This window comes from Myodes glareolus, chromosome 9 (genome assembly GCF_982192425.1).
Source record: "Myodes glareolus chromosome 9, mMyoGla1.1, whole genome shotgun sequence".
Taxonomy (NCBI): domain Eukaryota; kingdom Metazoa; phylum Chordata; class Mammalia; order Rodentia; family Cricetidae; genus Myodes; species Myodes glareolus.
In genome coordinates this window covers 58,376,605-58,392,889 of record NC_142034.1, presented here as the reverse complement: position 1 = coordinate 58,392,889, position 16,285 = coordinate 58,376,605, and the positions used below count along the sequence as shown (strand labels likewise).

General features: G+C 46.5%; 1 protein-coding gene across 1 annotated transcript in view; it reads right to left on the bottom strand.

Annotated features, from left to right (window-relative positions):
- Positions 1 to 16,285, bottom strand: part of Dnah9 (dynein axonemal heavy chain 9) — a 362,388-nt gene that overhangs the window by 15,073 nt on the left and 331,030 nt on the right. The window contains exons 62-66 of the mRNA XM_087910517.1: positions 12,382 to 12,509; positions 7,890 to 8,117; positions 3,473 to 3,664; positions 2,331 to 2,522; positions 546 to 716 (exon numbers count right to left, since the gene is read on the bottom strand). Of these exons, the coding sequence (XP_087766643.1) occupies positions 546 to 716; positions 2,331 to 2,522; positions 3,473 to 3,664; positions 7,890 to 8,117; positions 12,382 to 12,509 (911 nt within the window). The remainder of the gene's footprint in view (positions 1 to 545; positions 717 to 2,330; positions 2,523 to 3,472; positions 3,665 to 7,889; positions 8,118 to 12,381; positions 12,510 to 16,285) is intronic.

The window sequence follows — 16,285 nt, the reverse complement described above, 5'->3', positions numbered from 1 at the left end:
TGAGTAGAATTCACTGGTCTCAGAAAAAGATTATCAATAAATTTCACACTGGTGGCCCATTCTCCAGTCTTCTGTTCCCCTAACATCATGTTAAGCTCCCCTCCCCACTTTGCCTTTGGTTCTTCTCAAACCCATATGCCAGCCACCCTAGTTTGTTTTCTGCTTTAATTTCTCTCTAGCTTCATGAAACTTCAAGCTTTGCACTTGAAGCATTAGTGTCCATTATCACTGGGACTGGAGGTCCTTCACCATGATAAAAGTGTGGCTTCCCAGATGGGCTCTGGTTGGTGGGTGAGTAGAAAGGTGTTTTGCAACTAACCACAGCATCATTCTTTACTTTGCACAAAAATCCAGAAGTTGGCATCAACGCCCCCATGCGCTTCCTGCTCAGTCCCGAGCTTCCCTCATTTCAGCAGCTTAGCTAAATGAAACCTGACTTTGAACCAGCAAGGTCACCTGCTAGCTAATGTTGTTAGTGGAAGAAGGCGTCTTCTTTGCAAGCCTTGGGGGTCCCCAAACTATCTCAGGCAATACCCACCACACACCTTTTCTTCCCTTGTAATGCCGGCTCCATCTCCAGCTTGGTGGTCCCGAGGCTGCATCTCCAGCACCGTTCGGAAGAGCTTTTCTGATATCTGGGTAAGAAAGCCGATCTCGGCATTCGGGTGGAGGCCATACAGGTAGGGAGACTCTGGGGGCAACTCGGCATCGATATACTGAAACCAAGGGTGAGAACAGCCAAAGAGTGAGTAACTTGTCTTCAAGGTCCTCTGTGGGACACAGCACCAACACTCTGGTGGAGGACCACAGCATATTTCACCCACTGGGCGCAGTTTCCCCCAGTCTGCTCCAGCCGTCATTCTCTTCTCACACCGGACCAGTTCCCCATGACTCCCATACAAAATAAGCATGTGATTGGGAGAGAGGTGGCAGTCAACCTGGCTGTAAACTGAAAGGCTCACACTCCCAAGAAAAGGTGGAGTTGAAACATTTTAAAACACGGTGTCCCCTAAACACATCTCTGGTTAGTTCTAGTAGCCACGAATAGACTGCCCAAGAATCTTGCCGTGTTCATAGAAGTCGCTTTCTTCACCTCCTGTTTTGTGTACCCTTCGCAGCTCCTTCTTTTAAAGGCGAAGATTATAACCCCAGTTAAGTGCCTCAAGGGGCTTTGCGATCTCTTGGGTGTGGTTACTGACTAGTTTAAATGTTGCTCGTTCTTTAAAGACAATTTTGTGATTTTCCTTGCATTGCCGGACTCTTGGCAGGGGTCCTGGAACCAACCAACTCTGATCTGGCAGATTCCAGAGAAGTGGAAGAAAGGACTTCTACCTTAGCCCTTTAGGAATGTGCTAGTCCCGCTACTGTGGGACGCAAGGACCAGGCCTCCTCAAGGATGCTGCTCTGGCAGGTGGATTGTCCACAGACACCAGGGGATGCTCTTGCACCACCATCTCTGGAAAAGCCTCTCAAGGTGGTTAGAACTTTCTTATTTCTCATAAGGAGACCCCTCATTTTGAATTTCTTTTTGCAGGTGTAACTCTTCTGGATCAAATGACATCTATGATTACGAGTCTTAAGTTTTATGAATTAAATGTTTTTTTTAAGTTTCTATAACCACTTTTCCCTTAAATTTTGTATAAACTTTATTAAGTTTTTGTTCTTTCAAGAATGCTTTAATGTCTAAAAATCTCCCCCCCCCCCATTATCTCGTGGCAGGTTAAAAAGAGAGCTGAATGCTTTAAAAATAAATGCGACGATAGCACAAGTAAACTGAAATGCTAGTAAGAAAAATCTCAGTGAAAAGGTTTTGCTTTTATGTGAGTGTACATGTCTGTGTCCATAGCAACCAATAGGATATGGGAGGAGTGATTGATCCGGACACAAGATCATTTTCTCTCAAGATACTGATAAAGTTGATGCAAATGTCTTGAAGTTCTTACCTGAGAGTTTTCCAAATTAATATTGTTTCTGTCAACATCTTGAATAAAAACAAGTAAACAACTGCCCCAGATGCTATTTGTAGAAAAGATTAACAAATAGAATTATGGAATCAAACACCAAGGATGCAAAGATCCCCAGGCTCAATTTCTTCTTTAATTTGAGGCTGGAAATCCTGAGCCTCTTGAGTTGAGCAAAGCAAGCTCGGGGCAGAGAGCAAGGTTAAAACATGCTCAGCTCTTCTGGCCATCCTTTTCTGGCCCATAGTCTTGTTCCAATGTGAGCATGTGCAGGCTGAGCTGTGCAGGCTGAGCTGTGCAGGGCAGTCAGAAGAAACACTCAGTCCCCAGTGAGACCATCACACTGCTGTAAACACAGCAGTACCTCACCTGATGATAACCACTGTAGTCCATGTTGCCCGGAAGTGGGAACCCTGGAGCCAGAGACAGCTCTCCGTCTAGCATTTCTGGCCGAATGAATTCCTCCAGGTAGGTTCTGCAGAGCCTCCTGTCCCAGTCGTCTGTGATATGGCCTCCGTACATGATCTCACCGAATAGGTAGCGCAAGTCATCATAGGGCACCTGAGTTATAGGTGAGAGAGCAGAAAAGAATGCTTCCCCACAAGCTTTTGGGACTGGATATTTCCCGAGATAAAAATGATGCCTTTTAAAAGTGTGTGCTCCCTGAGCCTGGCAGTATTAGGTATGCTTGGGGCTATCACTAAAGGCTTGAAGAATTATAGCAGGCTTTCCCTAGGAGCCCTTCACACAGGCAATGAATGTCAAATGGAGGAAGTGAGGACTCTGACCCTTTTAAAATCGTCTGACATTAATAACAGGATCAGTTGTTCCCCTCTGAAAGTTCACAGCCAATAAAACATAGCTTAGAAGATCTCTGGGATAAGAGTTAGGGAGGGAAGGTGTTTGAGACAAGCCAACTAACAAAGGGGAGAAGATGCTGGGCTTCCCAGGACCTAGGATTCTAGTCAGGATTTCTCAGGGCATTTCAGCCTGTGTTGGCCTTGCTGATGCTCCAGACATTAGGAGCCTTGATGGTATGAACATTCCCTTAGGTAGAAGACTTTGTTAGCAGAACTTTCTCTGAAATGGAGCAATAAAGAGGAGGTATGAATTTGGCCTTTTCTCTACCTGTAGCAAAACTATGGCCACAGGAGGAGCTGTGTGTAGCCCGTGAAAGCTCTGCCCCATTGTCTAATTAAGTTGGGTTGGGAACTTACAATAGGTGTGTGTGAGGTCTCTTCCTGCCAATCCACAATCCCTGTTCTGCTGTGAGGACATACAGGTGCTTTGATAAGTATCTGGATGGAGTCTCATGAGGCTGACTGTTGGGTTCCTTTGCTTCTTGTACTCTGACCTCACGGTAGTACTTCTCAGCATTAGGTTGGTTGGTCCTGGGCTTGGGACTTCCTTATCTTACTTGTGTGGGGTCTTAGACCTTCCTCACGCCACACAACCCTTGCGCATGGGAAGGCCACATTCTAATGACCTTCACCCATACCCTTTCGCTATACCTTTGTGTTAGCCTCCAAGAAATTGTAGAGCACATTGACAGAGATGGTGAGGTCCCCCGTGTTAAAAGGGTAGGACCGGTTCCATCCCTGCGGCCCAAACTTGCGTCTTTCGGCAACCACTGCGTGAAAGTAACAGAGAGCGAAGAGGATGCTCTTGAACTCCGTCTCCCGGGAACACATTTCCAGAGTGTCCTGGAAGAGAAACATCATCAGCAACGCTGACCCCGTTTCTCTCACCTGTGGTAGGTGAGGGTGTGATGAAGATCCGGTTCACACTGGGTAAGGTTATGGTAAGTCATGTTTAGGGTTTGATGCCCGGCGAAGGGACTAGTGATTGATTGTACCGAGGTGAGGCAAGGTGGGGTTCAGAGTTTGAGGCAGTCATGCAGAAGAGATAAGTTCCATTCCAGCCCCTGAGTTAAAATTCATATTCGGGCTACAGTGCATTTGGTCTGTGATTTGACTTTGTGCATATGGATTAACTATTTAGGTACCCAAGCCTAGCTAATGCCAGCAGCAGATGCTCTGTGGATATGAACGCCTTATTCGTTCTCTTGATGTCACTTTGCCCCAAGTAGGTGGGGACCCCTACAGCCTAACCTCTAGCTGTCCTCTCCTGCCCATCATGGAACACAGATGTGTCTGTCCTTCCAGCTATGTGATAAGGGGCCCCTGGCTTCTGTACCGAAGAGCTTCTGAAATGAGGGGGCAGATGGGGACCAGACTCAGCACTGAGAGATGGTGTGCCGTCTGTGCTCCCCACCGCTCCCCACCGCCCTCATGGCCTGAGCAGGAGAGGTCAGACAGGAGACTGAGTGGACAGTATGGAGGGGTGTGTGGCTGCAGAGCATGAGGAGGGGCAGAGATGGAGCCTAGAAGGGGAGACAGAATCAACAGGAAGGAGAGAAGCAGCCGCCGCTTCAGAGGAAGTCGGTGAGGTCCTGCTTGGAGGACTCTGAGGAGAATGACCGTGATGGAGGACAGAGGTAAGCCTGTATTTTGAAGGAATTGTAGGAAGGCGATCTCTGGATCCTCAGGAATAAATAAATATTTTTTTTCCAAATGAGACGCTTTTCTGTTCATTTTGGAGCAGGATGTGGTAGGGAGAGCCCAAAAAGGTGCTCTCAAGGCTCCCATCACTAGATTCATTCAGTCCCGATACTTCTAGGAGCCACTCCCAGGCTGTGTTCATATAGGGCAGGGCCACAGAGGAAACACTGGGAGCTTCTGGTGTTGCTCATGTTCCCACGAGACACACTTGAACACATGGCATGGCATCTCTGTGGTTCCCTCACTGGGTCAGAGGTGGGATGGAGGGTAAAGATATTACCTTGTGAAACATTAACAACTGTTTTCTGGATAGAGCAGTTTCTCCGTAAACTATAGGATACTATGTTACTTCTTACACATTTGGGAATAAGAAACCCCAACAACATGTCGGAAAATGCCTTCAAGCATAAATGCCTTTAATGCCCAGACAGGCTGACAGTGATAAACACTCACAAAAAAGTTAGAATAAAACAATCACCCCCAAATAGTGTAATTACCAGGGAAGCGGGAATGAAAAGGAGACCAAGGAATTTATGCCCTCACATGGTTAAAGTGGCCTCTGGGGGAGAAGGGTGAATTTACAAAGGCCTCCACTGTAAACAGTGAGCAGCCTCATGAATCTGCCCTTCTCAGACTGAGATACTTGAGTTACTTAGGGTGTCTATAAACTGTGAATGGACCTTTCGAGGCAGGGACGGCACAGCCAGGAAGAGAAAACATCTCTTCTACTTTCTTCCCATTTGAGTAGCCAAGCCTGCACATCAAGAGTGCAGGGAAAGAAGCTTAGGGGCAATGACCCACAGCCTGGTTGTGAAGAGGAGACCATGACCCATGGCCTGGCTGTGAAGAGGAGACCAAGATCCACAGCCTGGCTGTGAAAAGGAGATCACGACCCACGGCCTGGCTGTGAAGAGGAGACCAAGATCCACGGCCTGGCTGTGAAGAGGAGACCATGACCCATGGCCAGGCTGTGAAGAGGAGACCATGACCCATGGCCAGGCTGTGAAGAGGAGACCATGACCCACGGCCTGGCTGTGAAGAGGAGACCATGACCCACAGCCTGGCTGTGAAGAGGAGACCGGGTGGGTCTATTTCATGATAAGGAAGTGCAGCAGCTGAGGATCCACTGCTTCCCAACTGTCCAAGCCCCTCAAGGCAGGACAGCGGAGAGCGGAGAATGGCTGGCTGCTGGGCCTGTGGGTCTAGAGCCAGATAAGCACATTCTACTGCTTTCCCTCTGATGGTCCCCACTGTCACTTCCGTCCTCTTCCAACCTCTCTCCCTGCCCCTCCTTGCACTGGGGATTGAACCCAGAGCCTTGTTCATGTGATGTAGTTGCCCTACCACTGGGTTACATCCCTATACTCTGACTTCTAAGTTAAAAAAAAAAAAGGCTGTGTAAAACAGACAAGACATAAAATTTCCCATCACTGCCATTTTCAGTGCAAGACTCACAGGCTACAAGCTGATGTTGCTGTCCAGCCCCACACTTACGAGGGCAAGACTTCTCTATTTGGGTGTAGGCATAAGCCTGCTTGTTCCCCATACATAGAATAGTAAAGATAGAAAATTTAGATGTTTGACCTCTGTGCTTGGCACCCAGGAGCACTTAGGAATTTAATTAGGTTTAATTACTCGGGGGAAGTAAGGAGAAGACCCCTGGCTAGTGGACTACCCTAGCTTCTGCCCTGTTTTGCAATGACCAGAGTATTTCTTACCCCAAATTTCAAGCTAAAATAGTGCTCCAACCCCTCGTGGTGTTCCTCACTGTTGAGTGATATCAGGTGTTGGAGGCAGGCGGGAGGAGGACATGAGAGAGGAGGATGGAGTTTTGTGTCTCAGGCCTTTGTGCAAGCTTCCTTCTTCAGACTCGGTGACTTCCACGCTGTGGTTGTAACATGGGGTCAGTGAAACCTTTTGAGATTCTGCACTGTTTTCACCATACTGTAAATTAAACCCGGCCCAAAGGGCTAGTAACACAGGTGGTTAATGTGGACTAGCTGCAGACTAGCGGTGTGGGATGGCCCACTTAAGGTTCCTGGATGTGACCTGTGTGTTAGCATGACGGGAAACCAGACTCACTGGTGGCATCAGAGAGAAAGACCCTCTGACAGCTCCTAGAAACTTCTCTGGAGACACTAAGAAAGCTCACTGAGAATTCAAGATGGCTCCTTGCCCCTACCCTCCTGTGATGAACATCTTCAGGTATTTCCCTTCCCCAGGGAGAAGCAACGAGAAACGGTATCTTCCTGAGAAGCTGGAAGAGGCCTGAGCTGCACACACTGCACATAAGGGTTCACTCACCCATGGGCCTGGCTTTAGATTTTTTTTTTTAAAAAAAAACATTAACCTTTTTTGTTAGCAAGCAAAATTATGGGTCTTATTATGATATTTTCATATGCATATATTATTGTATTTTCCCACACTCTCCCGCCACTGCCCTCTTTTGTGTCTCTGTCTATCTTCAGAGACCCTGCCCTTTCCTCTGCTTTCATCACACACGCACACACACACACACACACACACACACACACACACACTGCAGAGGACATACGTGCTATTGTGTCTTCTCTCATCCCCTTTTGTTCTCCCCTTCTTTCCTTTCTGTCATTTGTCCATCCCACAGTACAGTTTTCCTTCTACTCTTTTTTTGTCATTTTTTTTTTTGTCTTGCCTAGGTTTTAAATAACACCTCTGCGGCATGAGTCTCAGATTCCAAGTAATGAGAGTCGTGGTAATGTTCCCGAGCCCTGTGCCTTGGTATTCTGAGTCTCTCTAGAGGTCAGTGCTCTCAAGCCTGACTGTGTGTGGGTCTCATTTTCTGGAGTGGGAACCTGGGGTTTGTATTTCCATTGACTCCCCCGGGTGCTGCTCCCGACCCAGAGACCACATTTTATGAGTATAACTTTTTTATACTCATATACTTTTTTTGGATATAGTCCAAGTCCAGCTTCCTACTACCTGACACCTAGATTATTTGGTCCCTTAATATTGAGGATGGGTGGAGCCAGCCAGTGATAATAGCTGAATGGAGCATCATTCTCCTGCCTGAAGATGGGATACTGGGATATTGGTACATCAATTAGAAACACAGCAGCTGGCCCTTTTTTACTTTGAAATATTAGTTAACATGAAATTTCCCCTTCTTACATAAGAAAGGCCCTAACCCCAGCACCTTGAGCATCTAGAAACTGAGAGCTAGGATATACTTAGTGGGCACTGGGTGGCAGTCAGTGCCAGAGGGCGCACATTCGCCCACATCTGTCAGTGCTGATGGGCAGTCCCTGGCATACACTTCTTTCCCACTGGGTTTGAATTGGCCCCTTGTGGGATGGGGTACTCTTTACCCTTCCCTCCCAGACAGTACCTGAGTGAAGTTATCCAGGGCTTTGTGCAAATTGGCATGCATGCCTGTGGGGGGTTCATTGGTGATCTTAATAGAGTTTTCCAGGATGCCCTGGGGAATGATGTGGCCCTCAGGGGAGGGTGCAGGCTCAGCACTGATGAAGACTCTGAAGTCTGGGTGACTTTCATCGCTGAGCTCCTCCAGTTTCTTCTCTAGGGTACCGAGCCACTTGGCCACCAGGTGGATGTTCTGTTAGGAAGGAAAGATCCTGCAAGTAGACATATACTTATACCTATTAGCCAGTGTACAGTCATCAGGTGGGTAGCTATAGGGACCACCTCACCTTCATTAGCTTCAATTTTTTTTTGTAATTTTTAAATTTTAGTCAAGATATAACCACATCATTTTCCCCTTCCCTTCCCTCCTTCCAATCCCTCCCGGACCATCTCCATTATCCCCCCCCCCTCAAATTCACGATCCCTTTTTCTATGATTATTGTTGTTACACACACCATACATTTATGCAAATGTATAGATATATGAATACAACCTGCTGACTCTGCTTAATGTTGCTTGTGTGGACATGATTTCAAGGCTGACCACTCAGTACTGGGGACTTGTCCCCGGAGAACACTATTTCTCTCTCTCTCAGCAGTGATTAGTTACCTATCATTCTTTGTCTAGGGGGTATTAGCATGACTATGAGGGTCGTCATTGTTTGGGTTTAACTTGAAGAATTTTTTTTTTTAAAAATTACAATAGACACAATGTAAAATTTACCACCTTGGCTACTTTTGAGTGCAGCTGTTTTGGGTGGTTCTAGGGCTTAAACACAAGTCTCACCCATGCCAGGCAAGTTCTTTATCACTTAGCTGTGCCCTAGACCTATAACATACATTCTAAAGCATTCAGTAGAATTATGTTCACCCAGACTGCCGTGTAACGCAGAGCCTTCAGTGACAGACATATCTAAAATCGCAGCACAGAAAGATACCAGCCATGGTGACCTCCTGCATCGTCCAGTTGAACGCTGTCCTTTGATAATCATAAATCTTCTAGTATTGTGTTCTCAGACTTGACTGCACAGGGATCCCCTGGAGGAGAGCTTCAAGCACTGATTGCTGGCCCTTCCATACAGCTTCTGATTCAATAGCTACAGTGAAGCCTGGCCATTTGTATTTCCAATAAGCTTTCTGACGCTACCACACTGTGGGTACAGGGACTGTATTTGAGTCTAAAATCCAATTATGTTTTCAGTCTGATTCTCCACTGCCTGGTGCCTGGATTATTTGAGCCCCAGAGAACTAATAGGAACGAATGTTGCTGCAGTACCTGGGAGCTGGGAAGAAACAGAATCTCAGGCCCCACTCAGACTTACTGAATCATCACATATTAATGGGACCTTCCAGCAAGGTGTATGCACATTCAAGTTTGAAAGGCACTGATTCAAGCTCTCTCTACCAGCCTTTCTCTTCACCAAACCATTCGCCTAATTGACACCCAAATTATCTCCCTAGAACACAGAGGGACACCGCTTTCAAAGGTCCATGAAGGTCTCTACGCTCATCCTAGGCTTCTCTGTCTTTTGCTCCCAAATCTCTTTCCTGTCTTTTATCGAGATCAGCACTTAGTTCTTCACACTCCTTTGAGAAAAGTGCCTTCCCTTTAGTAAGCAGGTCCCTTGGCATCATTGCAATGTCTCATTATGATGAACAGATAAAGGCTCCTCAATCAATATTTGAGCAAGCAGCCTTGCAGAGCCTTAAATACATAGATCAGCACTGAGCACAGTCCGAGGACCACAGTAATTTGGCCTCTGAATGCTGCTTTCATTTCTATAGAAAGAGAAGTAAAGATCATGTTTGCCACACTTATTTCAGAGTGCCTGCAGAGCCCCATAGGCAAGGCATTTGAAAGGCTCTTTATACTGGAAATGGCTATGTGAAAGTCTGTAGCAAAGGGTGAAATGAAAATTTGTTAAGGAGTCCATTAAGAATCACGTGAGTGAAGCAGAGTTCAGTGGGCTTTCTGGAGAGCCGAGGTTGCTGTTAGGTGGCAATACCAGCTAGCAGTGAGTGATCCTGCAGGCGCCTCAACTCCAAGTCCCCACATAGCAGGACATGTCAGAGTAGGGTAGGGCTATGAGGAAGACCCGTTTCCTATGGAGGGAACTCTGGGGGGTATTCAAGGATCCCTGGGACTTCCAGAACTGGGGAAACTCAACCCACAGCTATTATAGCCAGGAAGAGTGGAGACCTTCTGAGTCTTGGCTGATCCCAAGGTCCTAGGAAGCCAGGTCCCCTGGGAGAAGATCACTCGCTGTTCTTGGGTTGGGAGCTCAGGCAGCTTTTCCCAGTATGACATTGTATAGAACAGTCATTGGAAACAGGGATTGGAACAAGAGTTCAGAGTCACAAGTTCTCAGAAACACTTGACCGTCGATGCCGAACTCTTCCGGAAAAGGTTACTGTTTAGCAGTTTTCCAATTTTGAAAGAGGAATGTCTGCAATGGTTTTTCCTCTTCCAGGAGCTTTTTGGGGGTGGAGCATTGAAACAAGGTTCTCACTACACAGCCCGTGCTGGCCAGGAACCTCATAGGTAACCCAGATTGTCCTCAAACTGAAGATCCTCCTGCTTCTTCCACCTGACTGCTGGGCTTGCATGCGCATGCCACCATGCTTGGTTACACCAGGTAAATATTAAACCCAAAATACTTGGGAGTCTTGGGAAGATATATGTTTTGAAGGGTCCTTTTTTTCCACCCTACTCTGTGGTTCAGACATGTCATGTTTGGTCAAGACTCCTAACATTTCACTCGAGGAAAAGGAGAGCCTTTGGATCACTTGCTCTCCTCCAGAGAAACAGGTTCTCATGGAGATGCCCATTCCCCAGGATTCAGAGGGGAGCACTAAGCTCAGACTCTGAGAGTGTTCAGACACTGCATTGACTATGAAGGTACTGGGTAGCCAGTGGTTGCAAAGGAGGGAAACTCAGCTCCTTGCCCAGGGAACCTTGCTAGAGGCAGAACCACAGTTTCAGAAACAGACTCTGACTTTTACGGCAGCTAGTTGGGTTTCTTTAGTCGCAGTTGGCCAGGAGCAGGGCAGGCAGATGAGTCTGCACACAACGGGGTTGTATCTCCGGGCCCCTGGAGGAAGCAGAGACTCCAGCTGCTGTCAGGGTTTCTCTTGGGATTCCCACTGTTCCCGAAAAAGGAGTTTCAGGGAATGGCAGCTCTCTCAGCAGTCGGGCGCCCCGTAAATAAAAGGATGATTAAGGAAAAAGCAGCAGCAAGATGTGGGGGAGTAATCAGGGAATTGATGAAGCTCTTGGTAATGAAGTCAGGGTGGGTGGGTGACTGGGCTCTACAGTTACTCTTCGTTTAGTTTCCTCATTAATTCTGTCACCTAACAGGTTTTTCAAAATGCACATTTTATATTTTAATCATATTTACCCTCCCTGCTACTCTCTTGCTACCGTCTCATACCCAATAGGCTTTCTAAAATATGATTTATTTATTTTGCGTGTGTGTGTGTGTGTGTGTGTGTGTGTGTGTGTGTGTGTGTGTGTGTGAGAGAGAGAGAGAGAGAGAGAGAGAGAGAGAGAGAGAGAGAGAGAGAATATGTATATATGTAAACAGGTGACTGCCGAGTTCAGAAGAGGTGGCTGTCACAGACACCTGCCATAGGTACTAGAATGGACCCCTGGTCCTCTGAAAAGCAAGTACCCTTAACCACACAATCATCTCTCTCCTCCTCCCCATAGGCTTCTGCTGAGCAGCTTAAGGCAGTGATCTTGATGGCCAAGGTAAATAAGAAACAGCATTTTCTCTAAGGAAATCTGGTGAAGAACATGCCATAACGAATCAGTCAACATGCCAATGTTTGCCCTGATAGGGCTGACTGAAGAGGGCTCACGGAGAGAAGAATAATACACTGTTTGTTCTGATTCAGCCACAGTTTCTAAATGAGCTGCATGGGGGACAGGTTTCCGGAGAATGAAGACTTTTTCCTCTCACCCTTGTTCCCGTGGAATCACAACATTGTTTTCCACATTTCCAGATACCAGTGTGAGCTCCCCAATGAAGGAGCTGACTTTTAGTCTTCAGGTAACTTAGAACTTACCACACAACAGAAAAAAGAACACAGAGGAAAACAACGCGGCATTCACAGGAGGAGACTGGCCTCTAAAAGTACCCACTTGCTATAGTCTTTAATCAAAGGCTAATTTCTCGAGCATGTATCAGAGTGGAATCTACTTCCTTCTGTGAGTGGAACTTGGAACTGTTTGGGACGATGGTTGAGTAGGTGTGGGAAAGAAGAGTCCTTGGAGGAGGCCTTGGGAAGAGGGGTGTGACCGCAGAGTTAGAGCAGGGCTGGAAGTCAAAGCGGAAATGACATGGAGAAACACATGGGTAAGAGAGTCTGAGGGCACAGGAAGCCCAGAGTCTAAGGGCTACAGCCTAAACAGACACAAAAGCGAGAGTGATCCAGATCTGGACAGAGGGGTTGTACCTGCAGAATCACCCAGTGACCTTTCTTGGCTGCCAGGTCCAGGGCAGCTTCAGCAACCACCTCTTGTCCTTGCCCCAGAGACACGTTGTGGAAGTTCCGATTGTTGAATGTATATCCGAGTTTCCTTCCTAAAAAACCATGGAAGTGTTAGTGTGATTTATTGAGCCTAATCATCCATGCTGCTATGCCTAAGAAGTTCCCCCAGTTGTCATCCTCAAGCCTAGGAATGTCTAGACCCAGATGTTGTGGGATATTTTGTGTTCTGACAAATAAAGCTTGCCTGGAGATCAGAGGGTGGAGCTAGCCACTAGTTAACCATAGAAGCTGGCAGTGGTGGCTCACACCTTTAATCCCAGCACTCAGGAGGTAGAGACAGGAAGGATAAGGTAGGGTGTAGACAGGATCTCAACTTTTTTGGATGCAGGAAGGAGACAGGTAGGAAGCAACTGGTGGCTGCTCCCAGTACTCTTATCTTCCAGGTTTTACCCTGATATCTGGATCCTGGTTTTTATTGATAAGATTAATTAGATTAACACATCACTCAGACCCAAGCCTCGTATTTCCTTTCTCTTCATAGGAGGCTAAGTATTTCAGATGTGCAATCTCAGATAAAAGGAAACATCTGTCCACTTTTCCAAATCACCCCACCCCTGCCTCAGCTGCTAACCCTCAGGAATGGTTTGGGGTTGTTGATGTCCTCTTACATAGCCCCTACGTGAAGACGGCCTGAGCACAGAAAGTGCTGAGAAAGAAAAGGTAAAGGGCAGGCATGTAGCTGTGTTCCCTTCTAATTTCCTTTGTCTTCTGAATAGATCCAGTCTTCTTTGGGACTTTGCAGGGAGCTGTGGGCAGAATTGAGTCAGTACCGGATTCCCCTTTACCAACCTCCTCCTTCACTATTTGCAATACATAGGAAGCATTATGTCATCCTTGCATATAAGAAAGGAGAGAGAAAAAAGAGAAAAAACAAGGACAGGGATTGGTGTGAGTGTTATATTGTGCTATTAGTGTAGGAAACAAGAGGCAATAATAATAATAAAACATCATAGCCACACCACAGAAGCAAGACCAATGCCACAGAGTTGCTCTTCAAGGCCAAAGAAAACTGAACCTAAAAAATGACCTTAATATAGAGGACCAATTCTGTTTACACATTAACCGTTAGCACAATCCAATAAAGCTTGGGAAAGGTATATGTCACTCTTTACATAAAAGAATCATAAAACTGTGTAATACCACAAAGGAATCATTGAACAATTTTCCCGGGAAAGTAAAATAGATGGGGAGAAGAATAGTTAAAAAAAGAAAAGGAATACAAAGCTGTACAAAAATATTTTACTTCCAGAAGAGCTAAAATTATAGATATAATTTGATACTCATGCAAGCCTTGAGGAGAGAACAGTTTATATTGGGTAGTCCTTTTACATACTAAAAAGCTTGTGGACTCTCCTTCCACTGGATACAAGTAGGATGATGACTTTTTATATTGAGAAATAGTCACTATAGATTCGACCGAGATGAACCCAAGAAATACCTTTATTAAACACAATAAATCCTCGCTGGCAAGCATTTGATGTCAGCTTTAGGACTGGAGAGATAAACACCTAATTCCAGAGCAAACACCAGGCTAAAAGGTGTGGGGATTATTCGATGGCACCCGCGATGTTTGTTTGCTCACAAAGGAGCCTATTTATTTCCTTTGTTCGCTGGAGAAGGATACAGGGGAAAGAGGTGCTTAATAAAGATTAGTCGGAAAACGACAGACTAGAGGGGTTGTGGTGAGACAAAGTCTGGCACTGCAGAGCCAGCTTGGGCCAATGTGCATCAATCCAGGCTGACCAAAAAAAAGAAATGGATCTTGTAAGTGGTAGGAAGGGGGACAATTGGCGGGGCTCTGTTTACTCCACACTCAGCTGACTATATCAGACATGAGCCTTGTGGTGTGCGAGGTGAGTTTCTGGAGTCTTTTCCTTCACCGCTGTGAGGCCCATAGGTACCATGTAGGTTATTAGAAATGTGCCTTGAGGTATTGATGTTCTTATGAGGTTCACATTCACAGTGCTTGTGAGATGACTTCTGTGCTCACCTTTCTGTGTGTGACCCGCTTTCCTATTTCTGACCTGTCTGCCTCTCTAGATGGCTATGCCACCTCCAAGGACTGCAGAGCCCGTTTATCTTCTGCGGCGCTTCCTCTCCCTACTGACGCTGTGAGGATCCCACAGTTCCAGGAGGCCACTCTCAAGGGCCATATACCTATGGTGTTCTGAGGCAGGGGAATGCTTTTCTAGAATTCTCTTGCTACTTGCCAGAAAAAGCCCCCCTTTTTTAGTACATGCGCCTTTTGGTGACCATCTTTGTATTCTGTGCTTTCTACCAGCTTCCTGGTGAGACGAACTTTTATGAAGGGCTTAACTTGATTTCTATTTCATCGCTGTCATTCGTGCCATTATGGATGAATTGGCTAACATCCACCTTCCTTATTTTCTTCGATCATAGAAAACTTACCTTGGCACCATTGCTGCTACCCTTCCCTAAGGGATGCACCCAGGATGTCCCCAACATTGAGAATGGTTGCATGGCTAAGCTGTTATTCTTACATAGTCTCAAGACTATCACAGCTGCCTCCCAGGTTCCATCTGTTTTCCTCTCCACCTATTTCTCTTCTTCAATCAAATGTCCAGGTTACTGGTTCCTCCATTTCCCCCTTATCTTCACCTTTACCAATTTGCCTTAGTTTAATATGTATCCAATAACGCTAAGCTTGAACCACGATCTCATAAAATCTTCAACTCCACTGCTTCCTTCTATGTCTTCAATTTGGAACTTTTAGACACCTTAACTCTATGTGAACCCAGAACTTAATGAAAAAGAAAATCAACGAATGCCTTTGGTGAACTGGTGCTGCCACAAGCCCGTGGCCTTCTGCATCAAGGCTATCGGAAAAGCTTTTTATGTGTGTCATCCCCATCTCTGGTTTTAAACCTCTCCCCTGTTGCCAGCAAGTTGCTTCCTCACTCCTCTCTAGCTCCTATGACCCTTCAGTTGGCTGCCACTATATCTCCTCTGTGCACCCCCCCACCCCTTAATAGAAGGGCCATCCTCTTTCTGCTCATCAATCTGTTCTCTAAATACGGTCTCTTTGTAACTTCAACTTTTCTCTTTACCCTCCTGCTCCCTGGCACACGAAGGCATGAGTTCTCTCATCTCTGAGAAACAATACAAGTCTTCACAGTGCCCTCTGGAGGCCAGTCTTGGCTAATCAAACCCACATTTTGCTGCTTCTCAGAGGAAAGAGAAGGGACTGGGAACACCGAAGAGAGACCTAAGTAACTATTGATAATCTGGTTGCAAAGACGCTGGAGGAAACCTGCGCCTCTGAACTTACCTTGTGGCAGCCTACCCTAATCTTTGTGAGCCTGCCATTCTGGAAGAGCAGCCCGTGCGCCTAACCATTGAGCCACCCCTCCAGTCCCGAGCTTGCCATTCTGAACACACAAGAGGATTCAGAAGAAGCCAAAGGTGAGCTGGACAGCTGCTTTCTGATCACAAAATAGAAGCAACTGAGCTCATCTCCTCAAAGCCACGTACTTGGACAAAGGAGCAAGGGGACCAAGCAAGACCATGCTGCAGACGTGGGAGAGGCCAGAGAAGAGGCCTGCCTGTGTGCAGACAAAGACGTGGCTGGCTTTGAAAGACATGCGAGGGAAGGAGCGCGCGGCGCCGCCTTGGAGAACAGAAGCTGCGCCTCTGTTATTATTGTGCTGTACACGCTGCTCCGCTTTTAACTTTTCAAAGTCTTTCCACATCAGAGATTTCATTTTTATCCCCGCGGTCACCCGAGGGGCTAGGGAGGCATGTTGGGTGATAGAAAACAAGAGGAAAGGAGAAAATAACGTGCGAAGAC